Source organism: Pimephales promelas, chromosome 9 (assembly GCF_988280905.1).
Source record: "Pimephales promelas chromosome 9, fPimPro1.hap1.1, whole genome shotgun sequence".
Lineage (NCBI taxonomy): Eukaryota > Metazoa > Chordata > Actinopteri > Cypriniformes > Leuciscidae > Pimephales > Pimephales promelas.
Genome location: NC_142777.1, coordinates 2,829,243 through 2,848,598, shown reverse-complemented (window position 1 = coordinate 2,848,598; position 19,356 = coordinate 2,829,243). Strand labels below are relative to the sequence as shown.

General features: G+C 40.2%; 1 protein-coding gene across 6 annotated transcripts in view; it reads left to right on the top strand.

The window, feature by feature from the left end:
- Positions 1-19,356, top strand: part of nlgn3a (neuroligin 3a) — a 278,376-nt gene that overhangs the window by 117,474 nt on the left and 141,546 nt on the right. For all 6 annotated transcript variants that reach the window (XM_089134683.1, XM_039694166.2, XM_039694169.2 and 3 more), the window contains one exon: positions 7,120-7,269. In XM_089134683.1, coding sequence (XP_088990809.1) covers positions 7,120-7,269 — 150 coding nt within the window. The remainder of the gene's footprint in view (positions 1-7,119; positions 7,270-19,356) is intronic.

The following is a 19,356-nucleotide window of genomic DNA, read 5'->3' as shown; positions in this document are numbered from 1 at the left end:
GATAATATATAGCGAGGCGGTTGTTATAGCGAATACAACCAACAACCGCCTCGCATACATTATCCCATTCATATGTCGCAATCAGCTGGCACATAAGCATTATTAGCCTTCAACTTGTGAAATATTGATCATTTTTGGTAGATGGCGCGATCCGTTTTGTCTAACAAAACTTTGTTCGCAAAAGTTTGCTTGAATGTTGTTCGATTCAGTGCGAAAATAAATGGAAACGCCTTAAAATGTCTCAAATCAATTCGATATACCAATTTGATCGCAAAACAGCATGTGACGTCATTACGTACAGGTTTTTATTCGCTTTAAAGCCGTTGGATGGAAACACGCTTTCACCAGCTTTATCCGCATGAGTTTTTTAACCGAATTTCAGATAATTCGATTGACAAGTGGATGGAAACATGGCTTCTGACAAGCATCAGAAGTCGTGTAGTGCGTTTATGGCTCAGTGGCTTTATGTCTGCATGGGTTTCCTCCAGAGATGGAGATGTTGGAGATGCTAAATTGTCCATAGGTGTAAGTCCCAAGCTAGGTAATGGGGAGGGTTGGGCAATGACCTGGCGATCAACCCCAGAAAAAAAAAAAAATAATAATTATAGGCAAGACAATTCCTGGACAATCTCTCGTATGACAAGAGATGACCCATTGAATCGCCAAAAGTCGGATACGACTGAAACGGATTCCCTTTTCATTCAGTCTGTCCGCCGTTTTTGGTAAAACCAGACAAATCACTTGTGAAAATCCGAGTGCATTTTTGTGCCAAACATTGGTGAGAACAGGCCTTCACACTGATGGAAGGACTAAACCAGATCAATGTAGAGTCTAGCGGGTGAACACTTTGGCCTATTAATTTGGGCTATTTTGGGGCAGCAGTGGCTCAGTGGTTCATGTAGGTTGTCTTAACACAGTCTATAATATAACTGACGTCTTGGGATGTCTTTTGACCATACGTCAACATCCGCCGTTTTAGGGTACCCTTTAACGTTAGTTACATGGCGATCCCGGGACGTCATACAACTGACGCTTTACCTTTAACGTCAGTTAGGTGACGGGGTAGGTTTAGGTCTGGGGTAGGGTTAGGATCTGATAACGTCATCTAACCGACGTTTAAGGGTACCCTAAAACGGCGGATGTTGACGTATGGTCAAAAGACGTCCCAAGACGTCAGTTATATGACATCTTGGGATGAGACTGCGCTGGTTGTCTACAAACCGGAAGGTTGGTGGTTCAATCCCCGGTTCCACTTGACCAAGTGTCGAGGTGTCCATGAGCAAGACACCTAACCCCAGCTGCTCCCGACGAGCTGGACGGCGCCTTGCATGGCTCACACCGCCGTCGGTGTGTGAGTGGGTGAATGTGAGGCAAAATGTAAAGCACTTTGGTGGCCAGTAGGTCTGTGAAAGTTCTATACAAATGCAGTCCATTTGAACCTCATAGACACCCTAGCTGAGTGGTGGTGGGTTTTGCATGGACAAAGGCACTCACATACAGTATGTAAAGTCCATTTTCCTTTGCATCAGCCTCGAAATTCAAGTTTTTCATCATGAGGGGTGTGAGTGTATGCAGTAGTGCTATTGGTTAGTAGCGTCAAGCGTGTGATGTGGAGTCTGCTTGGTGGTGCATTGGGATTCAGAAGAAACTGTCAACCTCTCTCTCTCTCTCTCTCTCTCTCTCTCTCTCTCTCTCTCTCTCTCTCTCTCTCTCTCTCCCTCCTCCTCATTCACTGCTAGAAGCTAGGCTTCAAAGAGCACATCAAACCTCCTGTCTCAGTGTTAGGACCATTATATTAAATGCACATACACCACAGCCCAGCCTGAAGAACTCACCCTCCTCAAAGGTCACTCGTCCCCATCTGGATTAAGGTTGAGCCGTTGAAGTCTATGTCTACAAATTGCCACATGCACACCTTTTGCAATTCAATTAGGCCCATATGTGTCATTAAAACTTGGTGCTAATACTGCCGGAAAGCCGTAACCCAACATCCCATTATGCCTACTCTCTTACAATACAGTATATGAGCAAAGCACTGTGTGAAATGAGTAGTATGCAGTATTTATAACATAGTACCCGAATTACATTTTGCCGGTGAAGCAGGGTGTCTGAGGTCGTAGGTCACATCACATTGCCAGCATTCAGGATGTAGTACGTCTCTGGCTGTGTTTAACTCTTCCCTTAAGGGAATCCCCGCCGCCATTTTGAAGTGCGTTCAACTTAGTCAAGTGCACGAATGAGGGAAATTTATTCGGACGAGTCTACTCAACGTATACACTTCAGGCAGATCCATAGACCACAATGCAACATGATTTTAACGTCACAGCAAGTAAAGGAGTTGTTCACTTTTAAAAAAAAAAATTGCTGATAATTTAAATCTGATGAAAACATGCCAGGATTTTTCTCCATATAATGGACTTCAATGGGAACCAAATGGTTCAAGGTCCAAAAGACAGTTTCAGTGCAAACTATAAACTGTTCAAAGGGCTTTAAATGATTCCAGACAAGGAATAATGGTCTTATCAAGCGAAACGATCGCTCATTTAAAAAAAATAAATAAATAAAAACATTTTATAAGCTCAAATGGTCGCCTTGCTCTGGTAGGGTTAGGGTTAGGGTGTGATGCGCGTTCCTGACTCTCCTATTTGAACTTGTTCATCGAAATGAACGAATCTTTTCCTGAGTCAACTCGTTCATTTCATTCGTTGAATGAACCAAATGACACGAAAAAAGATTTGTTCATTTTGATGAACGAGTTTGAACAGGAGAGTCACGAACGCGCATCACAGAACAGAGCAAGGCGGCCATTTGAGCTTATAAAACTTAAACTTTGTTATTTATTTATTAAATGAGCGATCGTTTCACTTGATAAGACCCTTATTTATCGTCTGGAATCGTTTAAAGCCCTTTGAACAGTTTGCACTGAAACTGTCTTTTGGACCTTGAACCATTTGGTTCCCATTGAAGTGCATTATATGAAGAAAAATCCTGGAATGTTTTCATCAAAAACCTTCATTTCTTTTCGACTGAAGAGAGAATGACATGGACATCTTGGATGACATGGGGGCGAGGAAATTATGAAAGTTTTTTTTTTTTTAAAGTGAACTACTCCTTCAAATGTAGTGTATATATTTCGAGTTACACACACACACATACTGTATCTATATATAGTTGTAGCTACTGCATGTGTATTATCTATTTTCCAAGCCATGCTCACTTTTTTTTCCATCCACAATAGCTTCAGAAATATTCAGTTTGACCTGGAAATGTCGATCTCCAGCATTTCTGTTATCCGTGATGAGCTCAGCGGTGGGGTCTAAAGTCGAAACCTCGGCTCGGGAGCTCATACAATGCTCACAATGTGAACGTTTGACAGTTTCCGTGTTTTACAGCGTCAGAGCGAGTCCGGGCCACTTATCAGTGCTCACGCTGTCCAGTTCCTCCAGAGTGACAGGCCGTTGAGAGGTGGCCCGTGGAGAATTTTGAGAGGTTCACAGATAGCTTGACGCGTCCTCCTCCTCCTGAGCTCTACAGCTCTGACATCCACCGCCTTTTAACACCCTAATCACAACCCTGATGGAGATGCGGAAGACTTTGTGAAGAAGGTCCTTCAACTCGGGGGGTGTTAAGTGTTGTTTCATTTTTAAGGAAGCAGGGGTCTTCACCTTCTTTAGTTCGCTCGGAGATGTTTGACGGAGGTTATATAAAGGAAAAGGGACGCATGTGACGATGAAGTGTGAGTCTGTGAAGCAAATGAGTCATGTTTTCATGTCAAAGAACATATCAACCATTATTGTGCATCCATGAAGTTGACATTTCAGTTTAATGTCCCATAGTTCCACCCCTCTTGCTTAAGGTCATTTATGTTCTGTTTTTATTTTATGAAATGTCTTTACAATGCATTTTAATCAATATGTCTCCTCTTTTTCCTCAGGAGTAGCTTGATTTTGATGTTGACAATGTATTTGAGCATTTGCTAGAGAAGAGATCAGTTAGCAGAGTATTATGTTTGATACCAACATGATGTGAATCAACAAAAGAGGTTACTGATAACACTGACATGACTTACTGTATCTATGTATTGTTTTTTTTTCGAATTGATCATTCTATATCTCATCCTGTGCATCCCTTGTGCAGGAAATCTTGTGCATTTGTTTCTCTCTCGCCCTCTTTTTCCCACTCCATACATTGTCTTTCTTTCGTACGATAAGTGTCAACAGAGAATTGTCATTTCAAAGCAGTGTCTTATCATACTTCTCTCAGATACCAGATAAATCTTTAAAACGTAACCGTAAATGTTTCAGCTGGCAGATCTGAAATGGGAAAAATCCTATACAAATCAGTTCTGGCTTGTTCCATCAGATCAGGCGTGTAACGTGTGAATGCGTGGCACAGTTATTGCAAATAACATTGTTTTTTTTGTCGGTAATTTGCTGTGACCACATACATGCAAATAAGTGCATATTTAACAGGAGGGCTTGAATGCGAACGGGGGCAAAAGCACTGGAGTGGGGTTTGCGATTAAGCTTTCTCAAAGATTCTGAATTTTGATCTGCTGTATCCATGGCAACCTTCAATACAATACAGCATTTTGAGCCTCTGCCCAGCAGGCTTGTGTCTCTTTCATCTCGACAGAGAGATCATTTTCTCTGCTTGTGTTCTCTTTTATATTATGTCATTAAAACCAATTCGAACTGAAAATGATTGATATTAAAGAAATAAGAAACATTGTGGCTAAAATTGAACAAAAAAATATTTTGATTATTCCTCTTGTAACCCTGTATTAGACTTTCTTTAGGGAAACACAAAAGGAGACGTCGCGATAGATCGCCCGAGCTTCTCCCAGATAGCAAACTGACATTGAATCAACGTGGAAACGACGTCTCTCATGACATTGAAACAACGTTGATTTTGCTCATCGAATTAACGTTGAACCAACGTCAGACGCGGCATTCTTCAAAGCTAAATGAAATCGAAAATTGGTTTGCTTTCATAACGTTGAAACAACGCGTTGATTTCAAGTTGATTTTCCGTTAGTTTTGAAAGAATGACGCGTCTGACGTTGGTTCAACGTTAATTCGATGAGCAAAACAATGTCAGATCAACGTTGTTTCGATGTCATATTTCCGTTGATTCAATGTCAGTTTGCTATCTGGGCTGTTTTCCATATAACAAAAGTGAATGTTGTTATACTGTATACATCAAACTTTATTATTTTTAAACCTGTTGATAAGCGTCTATTAATTCTCAATAACGACTTTTGTACACAGATGTGACAAATTGGTTTGTAATACATGGTTAAGTACTGGCAACCAGCACTTTAAATTGAATTTAAGTTTAATGTCGTAATGTATTTCTAACATATTTTTTTACGGTAAAGCACTTTAGTTAAAAATCATAAAACCTAAAATATTTCAAATTTTTTTTTTTTACCATGAGATAATTAAGACCATTTTTACAGTGTACTGTCAAGCCTCAAAAATGAACTCATACAACTTATGTACTATATTCAATGCCTTCTGAAGTTATACAGCCATGTTAAAGGACAACTCTGGCGCAAAATGAACCTTTGGTCTAATTACACATTGCTACCTAGTCAACCGTTATCTGAGATTTGTTTTCATGATTACCGAATGTAAATAGTTTTATCTCTAAAAACAGTTTAGCCTATAACGCTAGTATAATGCTAGTATATGGGGCATAGAGTAATGACAAATAAAAATCGCATGTTATTACCACTAACAAGGCTCAAAATAGCCCCACACTAACACGACAGCATAACAAGGGTCCCTACATTCAAACCGAAGCATTGAGAACTTTGTCAGTGTCCATACAGTTTAATAAGAAGATATTTTATACACACAGTCAACTTCACGAATACAGGAAGAAGCCATCTTTGAAAAATAGTCTCTACCAGTCGATGTACGAGCGCCGATCCAAGTGGGCTGAACTGTGCAGAATCTCATATGGTCCGTTGTTTCCAAAAGAAACACAAACACAAACCGTTTACTTCCCTTCAATATGTACACGTAGCCTACTGTTCGCGCTCACCTTATCACCTTATTCACATCTCACCAGCGCACTTGGATCGGCGTTCGTAGATCGACTCGTAGAGACTATTTTTCCAAGATGGCTTCTTCCTGTATTCGCGAAGTTGACTGTGTGTATAAAATATCTGCTTATTAAACTGTATGGACACTGACAAAGTTCTCAATGCTTCGGTTTGAATGTAGGGACCCTTATTATGCTGTCGTGTTAGTGTGAGGCTATTTTGAGCCTTTTTAGTGGTAATAACAAGTGATTTTTATTTGTCTTTACTCTATGCCCTATAGACTAGCATTATACTAGCGTTATAGGCTAAACTGTTTTTAGAGATAAACCTATTTACATTCGGCAATCATGAAAACAAATCTCAGATAACGGTTGACTAGGTAACAACGTGTAATTAGACTAAAGGTTCATTTTGCGCCGGAGTTGTCCTTTCATTTAGTTTAGAAGACTTAGAGGTCACGTTATAAGAGAACCAAACCTGTCATGATGTCCAATTGCACCGAAATTGTAACTGATTTTCAGGGAATAACATAAATATGGTTCTGGCCTCCGAACACTCGCAGTATAGCGCTTACAGTATGCATGTATGGACTACTTTTGTGGTGCTTTTGGAGCTTGGCAGTGGCATTCACTTTTGCCTAAGATGATTACGCATTTCACAGAAGCAAAACTATAATATGTGATCAAAACAATCATATTCATTTTTGGCTGAACTAATACCCCCTCCCTCAATTGCCGCCCGTTTTAAACCATTTAGTGTCTGTGTGCCACAGCAGTGAAGTCTAACAAGGCCATTACATTTGCGATGAGCTCATCATTTAGGCCACTAAAGCGTGTTAGAGCCGCCTGCAATAGCCAGTTAGGTTCTGACCTTCCATATGGCTTCATCTGTTCATATCTGTTTTGCGCATACCGTTCATTACGAGAGACAAATGACTCGGCTGATACGAGCTGCATCTCAGACTGTAATCGAGCCGGTCGCTGGTATCTGGGAGGACTGTGAGACGCATTGCTGTGTTGAATCGGGCCAGTGGGGGAGTGAGAGTTTAATGGTGGCCACTCTTGCAGACATACGAGATACTGGAGCCAAACCTGTGATGGTGTACATTCACGGCGGATCGTACATGGAGGGCACCGGGAACATGATCGACGGAAGCGTGCTGGCCAGTTACGGGAACGTCATCGTTATTACGCTCAACTTTCGAGTCGGCGTCCTGGGTAAGCACTTTTCGTTGTTATATAACTGTCCGGGAGCAGCCATATTGGAAAAATAATAAAAGTTTGCTAATGTCTGGGTTTAATTATTAAATCTGCTATTTTTACGTTTACTTGAATAATATGCTGAATGCTGTATCAGTAAATGCAAAACACTGAAACAAGAGATTCTGTTGATTTAATGAATTTTTATTTATTTATTTTTTGGCTTGCACAGTGTTGAGTTGATTGAGAAAAGCGCTATATAAATGTTTGCGATATTATTATTATTACTTGTTAAAATCTGCACAGAAAAAATGTCCAGTCGTCCAGATATGCTTTTATATTTGAGACATAAGCACAATGAAGAGTGAACTTTTCAAAGCTGATTCTGAATCCAAAATACATCCCAAAAACAAGAGTCTTTTGTACTGTAAGCGGTTGTTTAACAGATTATTTTATTTATAAGCACATATTAAACCAGCAATCAAGTACTTCCAGCCCGTTCTCATCCTTTAGCGTCACATAGAACGCTATATGACAAAACGGCGCTATACTACGCACATGGCACCCTTTATCGTTAATATAACACGCGAACCCAAGGCGTCATAAATCCTTTAGCGTAATATGAGACTACCCTACTCTACCCCACACCTAAACCTACCCATCACAGCGCATGTTATATTAACGATAACGGGTGCCATGTGCGTAGTATAGCGCCGTTTTGTCATATAGCGTTTTATATGACGCTAAAGGATGAGAATGCGTTGATACTTCATACTTCAAATAGTTCATGGCTGACTCCTTGCTGGATTTGAACCTACAACTTTTTGGAGACAAGAACACATCTGTTAAAGTGCAACTTCGTCGATTTTTGTATTGTTACAATGTCGATAGTATATGTAAATGAACAATGTTTACTCATTCCACATGTTACCTGGATTGAGAAATTCAGCAAACGTCCGCCGGAGGACAAAACGCTCCCGGGCTTTGGGGAAAACTACAGATTGTACTTCCATATTTCTGTACCCCCGCCCACGGACCGTCGGATCGACAGAGGGTTATTAACAGAACAGTTATTAGTAGTTTTACCACTGAAAATTGTATTGTACGACTTGCTTTAAACTTCTGGGGACGGATTAGGTGGTACCGCCTAAAATGACATAATTTTACAAATGTGTACTTATCTTAAAACCAGCCCGTTCTGATCCTTTAACGTCATATAGAACGCTATATGCAAAAACGGCGCTATACTACGCACATGGCACCCTTTATCGTTAATATAACACGCGAACCCAAGACGTTATAAATCCTTTAGCCTGAATATGACTTAAACTTAGCCCTCACAGCACGTGTTATATTAACGATAACGGGTGCCATGTGCGTAGTATAGCGCCGTTTTGTCATATAGCGTTCTATATGACGTTAAAGGATGAGAATGCGTTGCTTAAAACCTATATTATATACGGTATTTTGCCGTCTTCTTCAGATTCCGCAGAAAACAGTGATAACTTACTCGGCTTGTATACACACCGTCAAAGGCCAATGAAATTGATGTAGTTTGGCAGATTCACGAGCAACAACCAATGGAAAAATTGCAGATGGAGAAATATTTTTCTTACCCAATCAACGGAAGGTTACCATGACGTATTCTAGAAAGTCTAAGGACTCTGTAGCCTTGCAAGGCGTGGTACTATAGTAAGGGATATGACGCAAACAGCGTCGAGGGGAGGAGGAGACGACAGAAAGCCAACGGACACGTTGAGTAAAAACAGGGCTTTACGGAGCAAGAGCGTGCTGAGATTTGTATGAGAGAGAGAAAGAAGAATTAGAACTTATATACACATACAATTTTAGCATTATTTATTATTTTAGCACTTTTATGGTGGCAAGCAGTGAACGATTTATGGTGGAACAGTCTCTGGAACAATTAACGTTACTGGAGAGTGACGAGAAAGCATTGCTTAAGCATTCCTAAGAAAAACGCCTGGGACTATTTTGTAAATGAAGTTAGATTTTTCATTATTCTTTACACATTTTACTTACCAATTACACATGTCTGTCAAGCAAAGGCGTTGACAAATATATTTATTGTTCAAAAACTGCTCACTATTGATGTGTGATGTTTGATTTTCAGAAATAAATGACAAAAATCGAATTTCCGTTTTTGAAATTCTCTAGTGTATTGGAAATTTTTCACTCATACTTCCTTTATAAACACACTACATGCATGCTTATGTTAGCTTAGGGTCTTCTGAGTCCATAGACACCAAACACATAGTGTTCCATCTCCATTACATTCACTCGAAACATTGCTGGGTTGTTTTAACCCAACTTTGGGTCAAATATGTACAAACCCAGCCATTGGGTTACATTTTTTTATTACATTTTTAACCCAACATTTGGGTTTGTACATATTTGACCCAAAGTTGGGTTAAAACAACCCACCATTTTTAGAGTCTATAGTTTATATGCCCAAATGTAAAAATAGAGAAAACCTACCAAAAAGGGCAGATTTATGGTAAAAATTGAATACTCTTGCAACCAGCTTTTTTCTTTCAATTTTTCCCTCACTTTTGATGAGAAATGTTGACTACAAACAGAGGTTTTTCAGATATTCCATCTATCCATATTTTCGATTCTTTGCAGCCTTTAGTTGCTGTCACGCCAGATTCACTGAAAACTAAAAAAGAAACCGTGAACATCACAAGTCGACACCATCCATCATGACTAAAAGTTTGCTAAGGAGTATTTCCTACTAAAGCAAGGCGTGGTGGTGTGAAACATAACAATTACTCGGAGGTCGCATTCGGCGTATATTTTACAAACGATGTTTTGCTAATGGTGCGATCTCTACGGGTTGTGCGAGGAATGATGACAGCTCTGTGAACTTTGCATTTTCCCTTTATTGAAACACATTTGCATAGTGATGGCTGCCGCAGATGCAATTGAAATTCAGAGCAGACCGAACAATTCCAGGGAAGAAAAATAAATAAAAAATAGGATATTAATATGAAAAAGAGCCTACTTTTAATTATGCAGCTTAAAGGTAAGAAGAGAGAATTATACGGCATGTAAAAGATTCCACATTCAGCTTGTGGCTATTCTGACTGTGAACATGGCTGTATGTAGGTTACAGGAGTTTGATGTAAAATTCATGTATTCATGCCTGCATCACATAAAAGCAGTTTAGAATGAAAATAGATGTGTGTGAATACATTCGCAACACACTAAGCTCACTGTACAGTCTTTATTTAATCAGTCTCGCTGGAGTTTTATCATCTCACTGCAGCGTTTCCACCTGTCCCGTGGATGTGATAATTATTGCCACTAAGTGTGGACCCTGTCTCTCCAGGGGCCCTATTTGGAGACTTTCACATGTGAACTCTACACCATGTGGATGGCTGAGAACTCATTACTGGTTTAATATTTAATTACCAATGCCAGATCACCGGCGAGTCGTTCCTTCGGATGCTGCGTCTGGCTCTTCGTGACTGATGGGTTATGTGAATATTGTGGCACTCAGATTTGATCAGACACAGAGACAATTTGTTTATAGAAACCCTGTCTCGTTGAGCATCGACTGGTGTGTGTGTGGATAAGGCCGGCTTGCCGGGACCCTTTAATGGCGTGTAATGACTCCTAGTCAAGGGGGAGTATCTTATATCACTGCTCTTTACAAATATAATTACTCACTGGCTCTCCAGAGCATGTCAAATTCCTTTTCTTGTGGGGGAAACTTAATTACTGTTTCCAGATGCATTAAATATTAACAATGGTCACCTCTCTTTTAAAGTCCGTGGACCTTTGCCCTCGGTAAGCCGGCGGTGCAGTTGCCAAATGTGATTTAGAAAAGATTTGAAATAATACTGGAGCTATGAAAAATATGGAAATAAAACACCAGCACTTGGCTTTCTGGTTGGTTTTATTATTTGTATTATTATTTTGCGGTCTATAGATATGATTTTAAAGCAGTACATTATGGCTGTTTTGGATAACACAGTCTCATCCCAAAAAGTCATATAACTGACGTTTTGGGACGTATTTTGACCATACGTCAATATCCGCCTTTTTAGGGCCCCCTTAAACGTCGGTAGATGGCGATCCCGGGCTGTCATACAACTGACGCTTTACCTTTAACGTCAGTTAGGTGACGGGTTAGGTTTAGGTCTGGGGTAGAGTTAGGATCCCATAACCTCATCTACCGACGTTTAAGGGGGCCCTAAAAAGGCGAATATTGACGTATGGTCAAAAGACGTCCCGAAACGTCAGTTATATGACGTCTTGGGATGAGACCGGGTTGTTTTGGAAGTGTCCAGAGCTCTCAAGGCAACAGGAATGTTTGATTGCTTTCCATTAACATTTGCGGTTCTTTCTGACTCGAATCCACATCGGGCGATTTACATTTCAATGAACATCATCGGTATGGTTGTGCATAATGATAAAACTCGTATCTGCAGCAAACAGTATGCATTTGTTCGCTGTCACGGGAGTCTAATTAAAAACATCATGTGTACGTGACGCAAGAAAAAGGATCAAGAAATCAAATTCAGAAATGAACCATTCAGTCCTCTGCTCTTTATTCCTCAGGTATTGGTGCATAGATTTTCCACATCACTGACAGCTGTCTATTACTGCAAATGGTTTCCGATCAGATGCTGTGAAACCTTCTTAGCATTCAGAGTAAAATGTTGCATGTTCAGCTGTGATGTGAAATGAAATGTCACATGATTTCCTCAAGAGCTGTAGCAAAATCCCCTGGCAAATATATGTTTCGTGCTCGAGATGCATTTCTTTTAAAGAGGGAAATGCAACAGCGAAAGTGCTGGAAATGGTGCAATTTGTGCCTGAATGTGTCAGGGTTTAAAAAAAAAGTATATATATAATTGTATTTTAAATGGCTATTCCTGAAGTAAGAAATTGTATTTCTCCACCTCAGGTGCAAAGTTTGAACCACCATCTAAATATTCAGATTAGTGGACAACAAATATGAACCCTAACCATAAAGCTTCTTGAAATATAGAATAATATGAAGAGTTCAGATGCAAAAGCCATTTGAAATTTTCTTCTCAAATGATCATTTTTATCAAGCTTGTATATTTAAGTTCAGTGAAATTAAGTTTGATAAAAATCATCATTAAAGAAGAAAATTTCAAATGGCATGTAGAGGCTTTTGCATCTGAACTCTTCATATATAAATAATATATAGAATATAGAACTTGATATATAGAATATAGAAAAGCTTTCACACCATGTTTTGTGCCAACCCACACACACATGCAAAATTGATAAAAGCAGTCTTACTGTGACTAGCAGATGTCATTACATCACATTATTATTTTCAGTTGGTAGTTTTGTACAAAAATGTTTTCAAATATCGCCTTTAAAAGATCAATTCTTATCACTTGATTTTTCTTCTTCTCACTCTAATTAAATATTAAAGGAATAGTTAACTTAAAAATGCTGAAAACCTTCAGATCTGTCAATTCCCGGGGACTGTTTTCTGAGAATTACTGTACTTATCTATAAAGTTTTGTGCATTATGACAAATTTTGGAAATGAGGCGATAGGATTAAAATTGTGACAAATGTTTTATTCATGCGAGTGCGATGAGGGGAGAGATTCAGAAGCCATCTTTCTGTGAAACGAAGTCTGTGTGCTCAGAGAGACAGACACCCGATTAAATTATGAAAAACACGGAAAGAAATTACAGTTGTTCTAATCAAATGAGGGTGGGGGGGAAAAAAACATACTCTGAAATAAATTTATAGGACGAGTTTAAAAAAATTAAATGCCCAAAGGCTGAAATAAATTCTGCAAATGTTTGGCCTGGTAATGCGGTGGCTGCCCAGAAGCGAACGACGAGGGCGTGGAGTTCTCTTTTCCCAAGTGCAATCAAATGTCTTTTCAAAAGTTTGAACGAAGACAACACAATCATCAAGGTTGTTAGAAACTTTGCACTCCAGCATTCCCGGGAGTCTCTGGTGTTCCTCAGGCAGTTTTGATTTACCTCCAGGGCCTGCCGGTTCCAGTGCTTATGCCTTTTGGCCTCGTGGGGGAAATAAATTACACAGAAACCTCAGTAAAAACCACAGTCTCTTTATCCAAACCTGACCTCTGGGGTTGAGGGATTGATCTGCAGGATGATGGTTGCTGTCAAAGTGTCGTTTGAGTGCTGTGACATTTGGGTTATTCCTGGCCTAGTTTTCCACAATTGAGAGATTTGTCAACAAGTGTGACAGACCGTGTCGCAAGAAACTGTCTATCGATCACACAAGCCACCAACTTCTTTTTGAGCTCCAGCTAGTCATTATGCTATGCATATACATCTGAGTGTCAAATCAGTATGGATGATACACAAAACAACAGTACGCTTTTATTAAGTAGACAGTTTGCAGATGCTTTTATTCGTAGCAGTCTTTAGGGGGAAGTCTTCGGGGTTCTCAACCCACTGCTCTGCATATTGTGTATGTCTCCCTTATTTAACACACCTGATTCAGATCCTCAGCTCGTTAGGATAGCCGTAGAGTCTATCTTAACGAGCTGAGGATCTGAATCAGGTGTGTTAAGTAAGGGAGACATACACAGTATGCAGAGCAGTGGGTCGCGAGGACTGGAGTTGAGAACCCCTGTTCTAGGATATCTTGCTCAAAGACAAAATACTAGTCACAGGAACAATTAGAACTGTCCTGTTCACAATGACAGTGATTGAATAACTGCAGAGGATGGGGACATGGTGGCCGTAAAGGGATGGACATGGTCAGAAGCAATGCTCAGGTAGGCCGTGGCATTTAAACGATGCCCAATTTGCACTAAGGGGCCAAAAGTGTGCCAAGAAAATATTACACCACCATTTTTCATATTAAATATATAAATAATAAAACGTAATTATTGCCTTCTTAGGTAGCAGCATACGGAAATGAAACATTTGATTGGTTACTGAGCATTTGGTTTTGGTAGCTCTACATTTGGCACTCAAAAATGTGTTCCTCCTTAGTGCCCTAGAGACTTGACTAATGGTTAATTCCCATAGGCTAGAGTTTGAAATTAGCATGTTGCTATGTTAAAGGGATACTCCACTTTTTTTGGAGATAGGCTCATTTTACCACTCCCCCAGAGTTAAACAGTCGAGTTTTACCGTTTTCAAATCCATTCAGCTGATCATCTGATATTTAGAAGAATATCAGTAACCAGACAGTTTCTGGTCTCATTGACTTCCATAGTATATATGTTTCCTACTATGGAAGTCAATGAGACCAGAAACTGTCTGGTTACTGATATTCTTCTAAATATCAAAAAAAATCAGCTGAATGGATCTGAAAACGGTAAAACTCAACTGTTTAACTCTGGGGGAGTGGTAAAATGAGCCTATTTCCAAAAAAAAGTGTATCCCTTTAGCATAGCAACATGCTAATTTCAAACTCTAGCCTATGGGAATTAACCATTAGTCAAGTCTCTAGGGCACTTAGGAGGAACACATTTTGGAGTGCCAAATGTAGAGCTACCAAAACCAAATGCTCAGTAACCAATCAAATGTTTCATTTCCGTATGCTGCTACCTAAGAAGGCAATAATTACGTTTTATTATTTAGATATTTAATATGAAAAATGATGGTGGTGGCGTTTTCAGATCCATTCAGCTGATTTTTTTTTTTGATATTTAGAAGAATATCAGTAACCAGACAGTTTCTGGTCTCATTGACTTCCATAGTAGGAAAAATATATACTATGGAAGTCAATGAGACCAGAAACTGTCTGGTTACTGATATTCTTCTAAATATCAAAAGATCGGCTGAATGGATTTGAAAACGGTAAAACTCGACTGTTTAACTCTGGGGGAGTGGTAAAATGAGCCTATTTCCAAAAAAAGTGGAGTATCCCCTTAATGAGTAGGGGTGAAAGGGATTGCAGTTCATCCGTACGGATCAACCCGGTCTCATCCCAAATCGTCATATAACTGACGTTTTGGGACGTCTTTTGACCATACGTCAATATTCGCCTTTTTAGGGCCCCCTTAAACGTCGGTAGATGAGGTTATGGGATCCTAACTCTACCCCATACCTAAACTTAACCCTAAACCTAACCCGTCACCTAACTGACGTTAAAGGTAAAGCGTCAGTTGTATGACGGCCCGGGATCGCCATCTACCGACGTTTAAGGGGGCCCTAAAAAGGCGGATATTGACGTATGGTCAAAATACGTCCCAAAACGTCAGTTATATGACGATTTGGGATGAGACTGTGTTATACGGATCAGGCCCCGCGGTTCGGCACGCATGTGATTCGCGGATTAACTGCTAAATTGAATCATCAAAGAGTGAAAGTTTATAATTTGGCCGTGTTTTGTCGTGCCAATTTACACGTTCAAACAACTTTAAACGCGGAAAAAGAGTCGCACAGCCGCGCACACACCCGAAGTGTACGCAGAGAGAGAGAAAGAGAGAGAGAGGCGCATTTCAGACACCGCTCGAACACTGAATGGATTCCTCTTTCGCGTTACCTTGCCCTTGAACGTACACATAAACTCTAAATTATGTCAAAATACTTGTCTTGGCAAGTATTCTCTTGTTTATGTCAAAGAAAATGGACGCGTGTCAGTTTTTTCGAGCAATGTTACACCAACCCGAAAAATGATCCGATTCGTGGCTAAAAAAAAAAAAAGCAAATGATCCGAACCGTGAATTTTAACAACAAAACTATATTATTCAATGCTTTGCGGTATTGAACGGCATGTATAGTTTTCCATTGTTTTCCAACGAGCTTGTTCCAGTGGCTTTTGGTATTATCCTTTCTGTGAAGGATACCTGCTATACTGCCTTGACAAAACCAAGCCTCTCATTTCGACAGGTCTTAGTAATGGGAGCGAATCTATAATTCCTTGAAATGCTGCCGGCAGCTCACTGGGTTTTATAATAGAGCTTCTGTTTTCGGGAATTGCAAATATATTGGTTTCTTAAAAGCACTATGCAAGCCATGACGCGTCATGGTTCATACCTTTTATTTTTCACTTATGTTGGAAAGAAACCAGCCATTTATGTCTTTCTTTTAAAAGAAACTGGCACGTTTTTTTCAGGGCGAACAAAACCTTCGAGTGACGAGGAGCTCTAAGTGATGTGCTCCTCTGGATGTTTTTTTCTTAAAGAGAGATGTGCATTGATGGGGAAGGTCGTGAATCTTTGCCTCTTGGCCAAACTTTGCATCCATCATGCATGAGGTGACATTTTGCTGAACTCTAAATCTTGCTGTATCTTTTTTTTTTAGAACTGGATTCTGTGTAAAAGTATAAATGGTGACTGGGTAAAGAATTCTCTTGAAAGTGACTGTGATAGTGATGGCTCATAAAGAGTAAAATGTCCTATTTGCCAAGTAGACTATTGAATGGCGATGCAGAGGAAAACTATCTGGAGGATTAGGCAGATGTTCATGAGAACCAATTGGTTGACCACAAACAACACTTTCTACAACGTACAGCCCACTGAAAGAGTGAACACACATCTCCCTGAAACTGGCCTAGGACAGGGCCCAAGTGTAGACATGGTCTAGCCAACCAAGCTCCATGGTGTAACTTTGTACATGACAGCCTTTTCACCTCACTAAGCCTACTTCACGAGATTGAAATTGTGTCAATAGGTCAACAATGGTGTTTCCCACCATATAAAACCTAATATTCCTAACCATTGAAATAAAGAGTCACCCCAAGTTTTACTATGTTGAATATATCATTTTCTGAAGCAACAATGCCATTTTAGCTTGTTTTACAAGTATTTGAGCTCTTTTATGGTGACTCCCCAGACAGCAAACTGACATTGAATCAACGTGGAAACGACGTCTCTCATGACATTGAAACAACGTTGATTTTGCTCATCGAATTAACGTTGAACCAACGTCAGACGCGGCATTCTTCAAAGCTAAATGAAAATCGAAAATTGGTTTGCTTTCATAACGTTGAATTTCATAAAGTTCATAAAGTTGATTTTCCGTTAGTTTTGAAAGAATGACGCGTCTGACGTTGGTTCAACGTTAATTCGATGAGCAAAACAATGTCAGATCAACGTTGTTTCGATGTCATATTTCCACGTTGATTCAATGTCAGTTTGCTATCTGGGTCTTGTTTCACGCGACTTGAACACATTCCCAGGTGAGCTACAGAGCAAGTTTACTACGGTAGAAAAGCCACACATTTGGAGCTGATTATATGATGCAAACGTCAAAATGCATTCGCTCATAAATCATGCACTAACTGTTTCGAAGCCATAGCCGCACAAAACCGCCGGAACCATCTTGATTAATCGATAATCTGCTCCTGTAGTCGTGATTTAGTGTGAAAAGGAATATTGCCGTTTTACTGCCCTCCATAGTGTTTATTTGCCTAGTGTTTATCGATCTTTGTTTCGACCCCCTCCAGAGCAGATCAGGTCAGCTGGAGGCAAACATGTGTATAAATGTCTTTTTAAAGTTCAGTTCTTCATCTATCAGGCTTCTTGTTTACAGTCTGTTGCCGATATCTCGGGCGATCCATTACTTCATTTGATTTGACGCTCACGCTGTGGCATTGCTTTTTCTTCCTCTACTCCTGGCAGTCTAGAGCCCTCCTCAGCTCATTCGTCTTTTACCATGAGGGAGGGTTTGTCCATCATCAGGTGTGTTTGGGTCAGAAATGATCTGTCTGGAGAGACTTATATTGGCTCTCCGGCCAACTCTTGTCAAGTGATTAATCATGCTTTGGCGAGTGAAGGAACCAAGGCCAGCTGTCTTAACGCATGTAGGAGGCAATATTCTCCACATTGTGTCGGCTGAAATGAAGAAGGTGGGCGAGGAGGACCGGCAGAGAGGTGTGAAGTAGGGAGCCGTGAGAGCGGAGGTGGGCGCCCAATCCACTCGCTTCGTGTGACTCGACAAAAGAGAAACTTTGCAGAGTAGGTGTGACTATTTGCATGTGCCTCTTGTGAATGAAAAGCCTGTCGGAATTAGCCACAGGATGTTTGGATTTCTAAAGTGTTGCTAGTTTAGAGGCAACGCTAATTCAAGGAAAAGCCAACGCCGCTCCATGTAGAGTGGGAGGGATGTCGGAAGGGATGAATTGAGCAACCAGTATGTGAAGACTGAACTTGGTGTGAAATCCTATATCATTCATGCAGGATTAGAACCAGGAAACGGCTTTGTGGAGATTTGGTACGGAAGGTTTTATGGAGGTATCTGATGTTATAGTGGGGAATCTTTCTAAGGCATTGGGAAGCTGTGGAACTCATTTGACATTTCTGGGAGCTGTGGAGACGTGTCATCTTTTCAGTAACACGCCATGCTAAAATACTGCGGTGTGCACGGCATTCGCAGGCTCTGTAGATCTGGCCCAGACCCACAGTCATCTGCAGATTTTATTTACGTTTGAGGGGAAATCTGGGGTATTTTTCAGAATGGATTTACACTTGGGGAAATGTTTACTGCAGTCTTACTGAAAGCATAATCAGATTAACTAAAATATTTAATAAGCAAACACACACGGGATTTGTGGAATTTTATGAATGACAGCAGGAACGGATTGTGAGCAGACAACACTGAATCTTGTGGGGCGGCCTAGTCGTTAATCCTACATTTATATACAAATTTAAAGAGAGAAAGAGCGATAGTATTTCAGTATAATATTTTCAGCTCTGAATCCGCACTGTTTACATTAGATCTGTGAGACCATGTTAGTCCAATTACTGATCCAACAACTTTATATTTTTGCATTACGTGAGAGAGTGAATCGCCTCGAGAGCGTTGAGGAATGTTTTGAGGGTACTCCACATTGCCATTGTCTAATAAGTACATTAATAGGTAAAACCAGCATTAATAGGTAACAAAATAGGACAAATGAGGACTACCACATTAACACTTCACTACTACTAAGTAATAGTGAATGTAGGACTGAGATTTGATTGAGGAACGCCATACTAATACTGTGTTTGACCCCCTTTCTCCTTCAGAACTGCCTTAATTCTACGTGGCATTGATTCAACAAGGTGCTGAAAGCATTCTTTAGAAATGTTGGCCCATATTGATAGGATAGCATCTTGCAGTTGATGGAGATTTGTGGGATGCACATCCAGGGCATGAAGCTCCCGTTCCACCAC